The sequence below is a fragment of the Lithobates pipiens genome, unplaced genomic scaffold, assembly GCF_037356315.1.
Source record: "Lithobates pipiens isolate NorthernLeopardFrog02 unplaced genomic scaffold, aLitPip1_a1.2 Scaffold_8, whole genome shotgun sequence".
Lineage (NCBI taxonomy): Eukaryota > Metazoa > Chordata > Amphibia > Anura > Ranidae > Lithobates > Lithobates pipiens.
This window is the reverse complement of record NW_027507903.1, coordinates 678,354,075-678,366,264: the sequence shown is the minus strand read 5'-3', so window position 1 is coordinate 678,366,264 and position 12,190 is coordinate 678,354,075. Positions and strand designations below refer to the sequence as shown.

The window sequence follows — 12,190 nt, the reverse complement described above, 5'->3', positions numbered from 1 at the left end:
CTGAGGGTTTGAGTATCTCTAGTGTAACTTTGTGTCTCCAGTGTGCCTGAGGGTTTGAGAGTCTATAGTGTACCTTAGTGTCTCCAGTGTGCCTGAGGGTTTGAGTATCTCTAGTGTACCTTAGTGTCTCCAGTGTGCCTGAGGGTTTGAGTATCTCTAGTGTGACTTTGTGTCTCCAGTGTGCCTGAGGGTTTGAGTATCTCTAGTGTACCTTAGTGTCTCCAGTGTGCCTGAGGGTTTGAGACTCTCTAGTGTAACTTTGTGTCTCCAATGTGCCTGAGGGTTTGAGAGTCTATAGTGTACCTTAGTGTCTCCAGTGTGCCTGAGGGTTTGAGTATCTCTAGTGTACCTTAGTATCTCCAGTGTGCCTGAGGGTTTGAGAGTTTCTAGTGTACTTTAATGTCCCCAGTGTGCCTGAGGGTTTGAGACTCTGTAGTGTACCTTAGTGTCTCCAGTGTGCCTGAGGGTTTGAGTATCTCTAGTGTACCTTAGTGTCTCTAGTGTGCCTGAGGGTTTGAGTATCTCTAGTGTAACTTTGTGTCTCCAGTGTGCCTGAGGGTTTGAGTATCTCTAGTGTACCTTAGTGTCTCCAGTGTGCCTGAGGGTTTGAGTATCTCTAGTGTAACTTTGTGTCTCCAGTGTGCCTGAGGGTTTGAGAGTCTATAGTGTACCTTAGTGTCTCCAGTGTGCCTGAGGGTTTGGGTATCTCTAGTGTACCTTAGTGTCTCTAGTGTGCCTGAGGGTTTGAGTATCTCTAGTGTAACTTTGTGTCTCCAGTGTGCCTGAGGGTTTGAGTATCTCTAGTGTACCTTAGTGTCTCCAGTGTGCCTGAGGGTTTGAGTATCTCTAGTGTACCTTAGTGTCTCCAGTGTGCCTGAGGGTTTGAGACTCTCTAGTGTAACTTTGTGTCTCCAGTGTGCCTGAGGGTTTGAGAGTCTATAGTGTACCTTAGTGTCTCCAGTGTGCCTGAGGGTTTGAGTATCTCTAGTGTACCTTAGTATCTCCAGTGTGCCTGAGGGTTTGAGACTCCCTAGTGTACCTTAGTGTCTTCGGTGTGCCTGAGCCCTGAGTACCTACTAGCAAAAGTATGCAGGCATAGGACACCCCCCCCCCCACCATGCCCCCCCCCCCCCCCCTTAAAGGAGAATTCTATAAAAAAAATTATTGGTTAAACCCACAAGTGCTTTTTTGCCATCACTATTTCTTTATATTGGCCTTTGGAATTTACAAAATGCAGAAATGTCGAATTGGATGAAAGACTGGGAAACACTTTTTGATAGATAAGTAGTGTATTTTATATACAACTATATAGATCAGACCAAAATGAGGGACAAATGAGGAGGAAAGAGGGACAGAAGGACTTTGTTCCGAAATGAAGGACAGTCCCTCAAAACCAGGGACTGTTGGGAGCTATGCAAATGTTTCTAATGAGCGTCACTGTCTTTCTTCAGTGTGCCTAAGAACTTGAGTGCCTCTAGTGTACCTCAGTGTCTCCAGTGTGCCTGAGGGCTTGAACGCCTCTAATGAGCCTCAGTGTCTCCAGTGCGCTCAAGGGCTTGAGTGTTTCTAGTGTGTCTCAATGTTTCCAGTGAGCTTGGGGGCTCGAATGGCTCTAACGTGCTTCAGTGTCTCCAGTGTGCCTGAGGGCTCGAATGGCTCTAACGTGCTTTAGTGTCTCCAGTGTGCCTGAGGGCTCGAATGGCTCAAACGTGCTTCAGTGTCTCCAGTGTGCCTAAGGGCTCGAATGGCTCTAACGTGCTTCAGTGTCTGCAGTGTGCCTGAGGGCTCGAATGGCTCTAACGTGCTTCAGTGTCTGCAGTGTGCCTGAGGGCTCGAATGGCTCTAACGTGCTTCAGTGTCTCCAGTGTGCCTGAGGGCTCGAATGGCTCTAACGTGCTTCAGTGTCTCCAGTGTGCCTGAGGGCTCGAATGGCTCTAACGTGCTTCAGTGTCTCCAGTGTGCCTGAGGGCTCGAATGGCTCTAACGTGCTTCAGTGTCTCCAGTGTGCCTGAGGGCTCGAATGGCTCTAACGTGCTTTAGTGTCTCCAGTGTGCCTGAGGGCTCGAATGGCTCAAACGTGCTTCAGTGTCTCCAGTGTGCCTAAGGGCTCGAATGGCTCTAACGTGCTTCAGTGTCTGCAGTGTGCCTGAGGGCTCGAATGGCTCTAACGTGCTTCAGTGTCTGCAGTGTGCCTGAGGGCTCGAATGGCTCTAACGTGCTTCAGTGTCTCCAGTGTGCCTGAGGGCTCGAATGGCTCTAACGTGCTTCAGTGTCTCCAGTGTGCTTAAGGGCTCGAATGGCTCTAACGTGCTTCAGTGTCTCCAGTGTGCCTGAGGGCTCGAATGGCTCTAACGTGCTTCAGTGTCTGCAGTGTGCCTGAGGGCTCGAATGGCTCTAACGTGCTTCAGTGTCTCCAGTGTGCTTAAGGGCTCGAATGGCTCTAACGTGCTTCAGTGTCTCCAGTGTGCCTGAGGACTTGAGTGTCTCTAATGTGCCTTAGTGTCTTCAGTGTTTCAACTGTTTCTAATGAACCTCTAGTGTGCCTGAGGGGTCAAATGTATCCAGTGTGCCTCAGTGTCTCCAGTGTGCCTGAGGGCACGAGTGTTTTTAACATGTTTCAGTGTATTCAGTGTGCCAGAGGGCTTCAGTGTCTCTAACATGCCTCAGTGTCTCCGGTGTGCCTGTGGCGTGGGGGATGTCTCTAGTGTGCCTCAGTGTCTCCAATGTTCCTGGGAAATTGAATGTCTTTAACATGGTTCGGTGTCACCAGTGTACCTGAGGACTCAAGTGTATGAAATGTGTCTTAGTGTTTCCAGTTTGCCTGAGAACGCAAGTGTTTCTAATGCGCCTCCAGTGTGCTTGAGGGTTCAAGTGTCTCTAATGAGCCTCAGTGTCTCCATAGTGCCTGAAGGCTTGAGTGTATCTATTGTATCTCAGTGTCTGAGGGGCCGTGTGTGTCTAATGTGCCTTGGTGTCTCCAGTGTACCAGAGGGCTCGAGTGTCTCTAGTGTGTTTTAGGGTCTCCAGTGTGCATAAGGGCTCAAGGGTCTCTAGTGTGCCTCAATGTTTCCAGTGTGGTTGAGCCCTCTAGTGTTCTCCAGTGTCTCCGGTGCGCACTGTAGGCCACATAACTCTAGTGTCCCCCAGCGCATTCTATATATTCTAGTGACTCCGCCACATTCTGTGGTGTCCCATGTATCCGAGTACATACTGGTGCTTAAGTGTTAGGGGTACCTCGCACCCCTAAAAACTTTTTTTTTTTTAAAGTGTAAATAATGTACAACTATAAAAATGAAAAAAAAAAGGAAAGCTGCTCCCTAATTGTTTAGGAAGTACCTATACTGTAAATTATATTTACATGAGGAGGCACTATTTTACTAATTCTAATCATATGCTGTAAAACAAAATAAAGTGCAAATTTCATAAGCCATGGAACAAAATAAAGTGCAAAATTCATATGGTACACGACAATTAAGAATAAAGTGCTAAGTGCTAGCTTCCAATCAATATAAAGAGTGACAATAAATGAAAGACCTTTTGAATGCAGTTCATGAAATCTCCTAGATAAATGAAATTGTTCTTCAGTGTGGTATTTTACCAAAAACCATCACCAACTTATTGTTCATTCACCCGATAGTGCTCAGTTAGATGTACACTCACCAGATGGCCATGACCCGCTATAACTAAAAAGAGGGTCAAAAAATGCTTGAGTTTATATGTCTCCTTTGGGTTCATCTTGCACCTTTCAGAGACTTTAAATAACTCTCCTCCTTTCAACCATGGCACCGCATAATATAAGGTATTTTTTGACCCACTTTTTAGTTAAAGGGATCATGGCCATCTGGTGAGTATACTTCTAACTGAGCACTATCAGTTGAACGAGTAATACGTTGGTGATGGTTTTTAACAACGTACCACATTGAAGAACAATTTTGTTGATCTAGGAGATTTTATGAACTGCATTCAAAAAGATTTTCATTTATTGTCACTCTTTATATTGATTGGCATTTAGCGCTTAGCACTTTATTTTTTTTATTGTTTTGTAGAATATGAATTTTGCACTTTATCTTGTTCCACAGCTTATGAATTTTTCACTTTATTATGTTTTACAGCATATGAACTTTGCACTTTTTTCTTATGTGCTTTACAGCATATTATTAGAATTTGTAAAATAGTGCCCCCCTCACATACAGTATTTATGATTTGCATCCTGGTGCTCCCTGTGTTATCTAGTGACTCCAAGTGCCACCCCTGTGTGTCCACTGAGACTCCAAGTGTAATCCAGAGCATCCTGTGTCATCTATTAACTCCAGTGAATCCTAAGCGCTTCCATGTCTCCAGGTGCACCCCAGAGAATTCTGTAACGTCTAGTAACTTTAATGCACCGCAGCACTCACTTTCCAAATGACCCCCAGCGTTCTCTGTGTCATCTAGCGACTCTAAGTGTGCCCATGTTTGCCCCCTGTGAATTAAAATGTAATCTAGTAACTCAAAGGGCATCCTAGTGCTCCCATGTCTCCAAGTGTAGCTCAGTGCACCCTGTGCCATCTAGTGCCTCCAAAGGCACCCCTGTGTGTCTCTTTGTCTCCAAGTGAACCCCAGTACACACCGTGCAATATTCTGACTTTTAGCATACCCTCTACACCTCTGTGACACCACACAGCCTCCAATAAGCATCGGATTCAGCTGGACAGTCCTTCTCTCAGTTGTTTGTGGTTCCAGTTCAGTCTACAGGATGTTACAAGAACACTACATTTGATGCCATAATTTTATACTCTCTGAAATGTTCTTAGGCTTAAAAAAAGAAAACAAATGCAGCCACCACATCTAAGAATTAGTAACCTGCAATATATTCTATTTTTGTTCCTGGGCTTAGTGTCATTTATATTTCTATCTTGCAGCTTTCTTTGGGGCAGTGACAACCCCATCACCAGGTGTTCATGAAATGACAGTTGGATCTGTCACTTATCAGGTGAAGATTGGAGATATTACCAAAGAGGATGCAGAAATCATTGTCAACTCTTCCAATAGCAGTTTTACCCTGCATGCAGGTAAATCCCTGAGAACCAAGAGGTGTCAGTATGTCTGCTAGCTTTAGAAATGCAATACTGAAGAAAGCATATGTGGCCTGCTGGAGAGTTTACGCTGCTTCCAATATTTCTATTCCTAGGTCTTTCAAAGGCCATTCTTGAAGCTGCTGGAACAGAGGTTGAAGAGTCTGCCAGAAAACTTGGTAAATTCTACTTTTGCCATCACTGTCTTTGTTTTTCAAATGCCAAAAATGTTATTCAGACAAGTAGATAATGCACCAATATACCACAATAGACTTGTGTGTACATGGCTATAAGGTGGGGGTTGGGTTGTAGGACAGATGGTAGCATACCAGGTGCCATGTAACCATACCATGTGCCTTACATCTTTCTTTTTCTTCTAGGTGGTCAGCCTAACAAGGGACATGTCATCACTCTGGCTGGAAACCTCAGACATTGTAAATGGATTCTCCATGTGGCCGGCGCGAACCAGCCAGCATCCATCAAGAGACTTGTCCTGGCTGTCCTGCAGGAGTGTGAGAAACATCAGGCCACCTCGGTGGCTTTCCCCGCTTTAGGAACCGGTAAACAAAATCAGATTTTTCACTGGCTTGCTCCTTGGAATCCAATTTGATATTTTTAGAATTCTTTGACATCAAATTTGGAAGACGTTCGTTTTTTTTCTGTCATGTTTCTTCATCGTCCATCTTTAGTGTCCATAAAAAGTGACAGGAAATACCGTAGCCTGGACACTTCTAATCTTTGCACTTATAGAAACATCAGCACTTTTGAAGATTGTTTCTAGGTCTTTCACTTTTGCACTTCCAAGATCAAGTAGTCTACTTCTGTATCCTTACCATCCATTCCATAGTTAGATGTCTTTCCAATTGCCATAACCGTTTTCTTGATGAAGTCCTACATTTTCACTTGTTGATTTTCTCTTTGAAGCCCTTGAGATCCTCAACATCTTCAGCTATGAGTATTGTGTCAACAGAAAATCAAAGATTGTTGAAGTTTCTGCCACCACTTTTTTTTTGGGGGGGAAAGGGGCTTGGAGCCAAAACAAGTGTCTGAAGTGGCCATCTCCTCCCTAGCTATATTGTATGATGGCCCCCCGAAGGGAGAAGGAGAATGCACAAACAACGTCATAGCTAGGCTTAGGAAACACATTATTCAAAGAATAATCCATCCACTGGCTTCCGCTCAGCCAAAGAATTAAATTCAAAATACTAACAACTACGTACAAAGCCATTCACAACTCTGCCCCCAGCTACATCACTAGCTTAGTCTCTAAATACCATCCTACTCGTTCTCTTCGTTCCTCTCAAGACCTCCTGCTCTCTAGCTCCCTCATCACCTCCTCCCATACTCGCCTCCAGGACTTTTCCAAAGCCTCTCCAATCCTATGGAATGCCCTACCCCAATCTGTCCGCCTATCTCCTGCTTTATTAGCTTTTAGGCGATCCCTAAAAACCCTTCTCTTCAGAGAAGCCTACCCCACCCACACCTAACAACTGTATTTTCATTTTCTCCATCAGCTCATCCCCCACAGTTATTACCTTTTTGTTTCAACTTGACCCTCCCTTCTAGATTATAAGCTCTAACGAGCAGGGGGCCCTCTAGTACCTCTTGTATTGATTTGTATTGTGAGTGTACTGTCTGCCCAGTGGTGTAACTAGAACCTTCAGGGCCCGATGCAAAAAACCATGAAGGGCCCCCCTGAACCCCAGCCAGGGCCCTTCCCTCCGAGTCCGGCGTTGGAACTCCAGGGTGTAGTCACAGGTATGACCTTTGTGAGCCCTGTAGTTTCACCACTGGCATCAGTAGTTTTTTTTAATTATTTTTTTTTTAATTTTTGGTTGCCCCATTGGGGGACTGTCCCTAGGCAGGATGGGGTCCCCGTCCCCAGAAGAGATGAGGTCCTTTTCTCCAGGGCAGATGAAGTTACTGCCCCCAGGTGAGAAGGGGTCCCTGTCCCCAGGGGGAGATGGAGGGGGTATGTAAAGACCTTTCATCATCTGTGTATGAAGGGAGAGGAGGGGGGCTGGCAGACAAGCCTGCAGTGTCCTCTGGGGGGATCTCATAGGGCTGCACTGCATCTGTGTGCTTAAAGTGTGTTTACCCGGGAGAAGTATGCAGTGCAGTGTGGGCCGGACTCGGGGGGGGGGGTGGTGGTACTCTGGCTGGGGAGAACAGACATCGGACTGAGCGGCAATGCATGGCGCAGGAGAGGGGTACTCTGAGGAGCCGGCCGAGGACACAGGTCATGCGGGGAATGCACAACTAAAGAGCAGCCAGGGCGATAGTTGAGCATGAAGCTCTGCTAGTCACCCTCCACCTGTGGGCCCTCCAACTGGGCCCTGTGCTGCAGGGGGCCCATGCAGCCCCCTCTACATATGGCCGGCAGCAGCATAGGCAGCTAGAGGTACCAGTGCATGGTGCACTGGTACCTCTAGCTGCCTATGCTGCTGCCGGCCATATGTAGAGGGGGCTGCATGGCCCCCTGCAGCACAGGGCCCAGTTGCGGTCGCGACTGCTGCACCCCCTATAGTTACGCCCCTGTGTCTGCCTTCATGTTGTAAAGCGCTGCGCAAACTGTTGGCGCTATATAAATCCTGTATAATAATAATAATTAAAGCACAGTGGAAAATATTAAAGAGAGATGGGGCATATTGAAGTCCCATTTCTCTGCTTTTCTATGGAATGTGCTTGGAGACTTGTACAGTGACCAATTATAAAGTATTGACCTGTAATATAATGATATTCTCAAATTGTATTGCTCTGTAGCAAAAAAAAAATAGGATTTTTATATACAGCTTACCTGTAAAATCCTTTTCTTGAGAGTACATCACGGGACACAGGAGCTTCATTACATAGTGGGTTATATAGGCACCTCTGGTGATTGGACACTGGTTGACCCAATTAAAGAGAATTCCTCCCCTATATAACCCCTCCCATCAGGGAGGCACCTCAGTTTTGTAGCAAAGCAATAAGAAACCACGTAAAACCCAAGAGGGGCGGGAGCCCTGTGTCCCGTGATGTACTCTCAAGAAAAGGATTTTACAGGTAAGCTGTATATAAAAATCCTATTTTCTTGATCATACATCACGGGACACAGGAGCTTCATTACATAGTGGGATGTCCCATAGCAATGCTCAGGTTGAGGGGAGGGAGACACAGATCATGAATCTAGACCGCCAGGGATCTGAGGACCTAAACTGCAGCCTGCAGTACACTGCGCCCAAAGGCGATATCCTCCTGCCCTCTGACATCCACCTGATAGAATCTGGTGAATGTGTGGACTGATGACCAAGTCGCAGCCTTACAGATCTGAGCCAGGGAGGCCTGGTGATGCACTGCCCAAGAAGCACTTACAGCCCTAGTAGAGTGCGCCTTCACCTGAAAAGGAGGAATCTTCCCCTTTAAGTCATAGGCCTGAGAAATAACTTGTCTGATCCACCTCGAAAGAGTGGACTTTGACGCTGCCTGACCCCTTTTAGGGCCTTCTGGCAGAATAAATAAACAGTCAGTCTTTCTTATCTGAGCAGTTGCCTGAAGATAAAGACTGATTGCTCTAACCACATCTAAAGTGTGTAAGGATTCTTCCTCTGTGGACTGAGGGTTTGGAAAAAAGGATGGTAGGATTACATCCTGATTCAGGTGAAAACCTGAAACTACCTTAGGTAGAAAGGACCTGTTGGGACGCATGACCACTCGGTCCTTATGGATAATTAAATAGGGCTCTTTACAGGAAAGAGCTGCCAATTCTGATACCCTTCTAGCCGTGGATATGGCTACTAGGAACACCAGCTTCTTTGTCAGGAGAGTTAAAGAAGCCAGATGCAGAGGTTCAAATGGTTGGGCTTCTAAGGCCGAGAGAACCAAATTCAGATCCCAAGGGCATACCGGAGGTTTGACTGGCGGTCTCATCCGCATAGCCCCCTGGATAAAAGCCCGTACTAGGGAATGTGATGCAAGCGATCTTTGAAAAAAGACCGATAGGGCCGAAATCTGCACCTTGATGGTGCTTATGGCCAAATTCATTTCAAGGCCTGATTGGAGAAAGGCCAAGATTCTGCTAATGACATACCTTCTAGGATGCCATCTCCTGGGTTCACACCAGGAAACATATGCCCTCCAGATCTTGTAATAGATACGCCTGGAGGCCGGTTTTCTGGCATTGACCAGAGTGGAGAGGACTGGCCCCGAAAGACCACGGCCTCTCAAAATGTGGGTCTCAGCAGCCAGACCGTCAAATTCAGACTGCGTAAAGCAGGGTGGTAAATTGGACCCTGTGAGAGCAGATCTGGCCGGAGAGGGAGGGTCCATGACCTGCCCGCTGCCAACTTCATGATTTCTGCGAACCATGGTCGCCTGGGCCAAGCCGAGGCCACTAGAAGGACCGGCTTCGTCTCCCTCTTGACCCTTCCCAAGAACCTCGATAACAGCGGGTTCGGGGGGAAGGCATAGATCAGATTGTACTGATCCCAGGGAATTGTCAGAGCATCTGACCCCTGAGCAAGTGCATCTCTTGTCCTTGACACAAAGTTGTCCAGTTTCCTGTTGAATCTGGACGCAAACAAATCCACGTCTGGAGTGCCCCACTTGTGACATATGTCTTGAAACACATCGGGGTGCAGAGCCCATTCTCCTGGGCACAACTGCTGGCGGCTGAGATAATCTGCCTGCCAATTCTCCACTCCTGCAATGAAGATTGCAGAGAGGCACGGAACATGCTCTTCTGCCCAGACAAGTATGCGATTCACCTCCTTTTGGGCCACCAGACTTCTGGTACCGCCCTGGTGATTGATGTAAGCCACTGCGGTGGCATTGTCGGACTGAATCCGAACTGGGAAACCTCGCAGTCTGTGAGACCACTCTCTGAGTGCCATGTAAATTGCCCGAATCTCCAAGACATTTATGGGCAGCAGACTTTCGGTCGCAGACCATTTTCCCTGCGAGCATGTTTCCTGCAACACGGCTCCCCAGCCTGTCAGGCTGGCATCCGTGGTGACAATCTTCCATGAGAGGGGAAGAAAGGTTTTGCCCTTCAGCAAATTTTTGGTCTGTAACCACCAGACAAGACCTTTGCGTGCCCGAGGGGATAAACGCATAGGAAGATCCAGGGATTGGGGCTTCCTGTTCCAAATCGCAAGGATGCATCTTTGCAGGGGCCTTGAGTGGAACTGGGCAAATGGAACGGCCTCGAAAGAGGCGACCATCTTTCCCAACAGTCTCATGTACAACCGAATGGAGGAGAATCTTCTGCCCAGAATCAGGCGCACTAGATCTCCAATGGCCAAGGCCTTTGGCTTTGGAAGGAACACCCTGCCCTGAGCGGTGTCGATAATCAGACCCAGGTAATCCAACCTGGTGGTCGGTTGTAAAGACGACTTTTCTAGGTTTATAATCCAACCTAGGCGGCCCAGATGTTCTAGCGTTTTGGTGACGCTGCGACTTAGGCATGTTGCAGTTCTCTCTACGAGAAGCAAGTCGTCTAGGTAAGCCATGACGGCTATGCCCTGAACTCTTAAGATTGCTAAGAGAGGGTCTAGAATCTTCGTGAAGACTCGAGGGGCCGTGGCTAGGCCGAACGGCAGGGCCACAAATTGAAAATGGCGCTGCTCTACCGCGAACCTCAGAAACTTCTGGTGTGCGGGAAATATTGGCACATGGAGATATGCGTCTTTGATATCTATTGATGCCATGAATTCTCCTCCTTGCAGGGAGGAGACCACAGTGCGTATTGACTGCATCCGGAAGGTCTGGATGTGTAGAAACCGGTTTAAGTCTCTCAGATCCAAGATAGGTCTGACACTTCCGTTTGGTTTTGGAACGGTGAAGAGATTCGAATAGAAACCTGAACCCTGATCTTTCGGGCTCACCTCTACTATCACACCTTGGGATAGTAATTGATCTAAGGCCAGAAATAGCGGTTTCTGCTTTATCGGATCCCTGGGGATCCTTGACCTTAGAAAACGGGAAGGTGGAATCTCCTGAAACTCTAGCCTGTAGCCCAGAGATACTGAAGAGATCACCCATTTGTCCTGAATCTCTACCCGCCAGGCGCCTGCAAACTGCAGGAGCCTTCCCCCCACTCGGCCGAGCGGGGGCGCCCCTTCACAAGGATGTCTTGGAGGTCTGCTTGGCAGGCTTCCGCCCCCAAGTCTTTTTCTGTCCCTGGGCTCGGCCCTGAGGCTTTGCAGCCGAGGAGGGCTGAGAAGGCCGTCGCCACTGTTTAGAGCTCGACGCTTCGGGAGAGAGAGTACGCCTGAATGAAGGACGTTTACTCCTCTTGACTGGAAGGAGTGTAGATTTACCTCCCGAAATATTTTGGACGAATTTATCTAATTCCTCTCCAAACAACCGTTCCCCTTTAAACGGGAACCCAGTCAAATGCTTTTTGCATGACATTTCAGCAGCCCAATTTTTTAGCCATAGAGCCCTACGCATGTGTACCAACATGAGGGACAAACGTGATGCTTGTTGGACAGAATCCAAAATCGCATCAATTATGAAACATAAGATGTGAGGCATCTCTGCATATTTCTCTACTTCCTCATTAGGAAGGAGTTCAAACATCTGTTTAACCTGTTCCTTAAGGAACTGGCACAACCCCACGGCTGCGACTGTAGGTTGCACCACAGCGCCGGCCATGGAAAAGGAGGCTTTTAACAAGGTTTCCAGCCTTTTGTCAGCTGGGTCCTTAAATACCTGCGCATTATCCAAAGGACAAGTTAGGTTTTTATTCACACAAGAGATAGCCGCATCCACAGATGGGGCCCCCCATTTCTTGGTGAAGCTTTCCTCCACGGGATAATACATAGAAAACCTCTTGGGAGGAGCAAACAGTTTATCGGGATTAGTGATGGCCGAACGGTTCGCCCGGCGGTCGTTTCGCGGCGAATTTCCGACTTTCGCCGTCCGCGGGTTCGAACGCCTTTTTCCGTCGTTCGCCCCGGCGGACTTACGTGTTTAATGTATACAAGAACTTTAACCTTTCGTGACACGTTTATCATGTGTTACAGGACAACCAATTGAGACATGACAGCTCATGGACACTTGGACATTCCCCCTAACCTATAAATACACCCGATCCGGTGGCCATTTTACATTCTTTCTTCTGTCACTGTAGGGAAAGGATCCTGTGTGGAGTAGGG

At 47.5% G+C, this 12,190-nt stretch overlaps 1 protein-coding gene across 1 annotated transcript in view; it reads left to right on the top strand.

Moving 5' to 3' along the window:
- The window catches only part of LOC143962034 (protein mono-ADP-ribosyltransferase PARP14-like), a 109,683-nt gene that overhangs the window by 35,186 nt on the left and 62,307 nt on the right, over positions 1-12,190 (top strand). Inside the window, exons 6-8 of the mRNA XM_077471376.1 lie at positions 4,902-5,051; positions 5,171-5,233; positions 5,435-5,614. Coding sequence (XP_077327502.1) covers positions 4,902-5,051; positions 5,171-5,233; positions 5,435-5,614 — 393 coding nt within the window. The remainder of the gene's footprint in view (positions 1-4,901; positions 5,052-5,170; positions 5,234-5,434; positions 5,615-12,190) is intronic.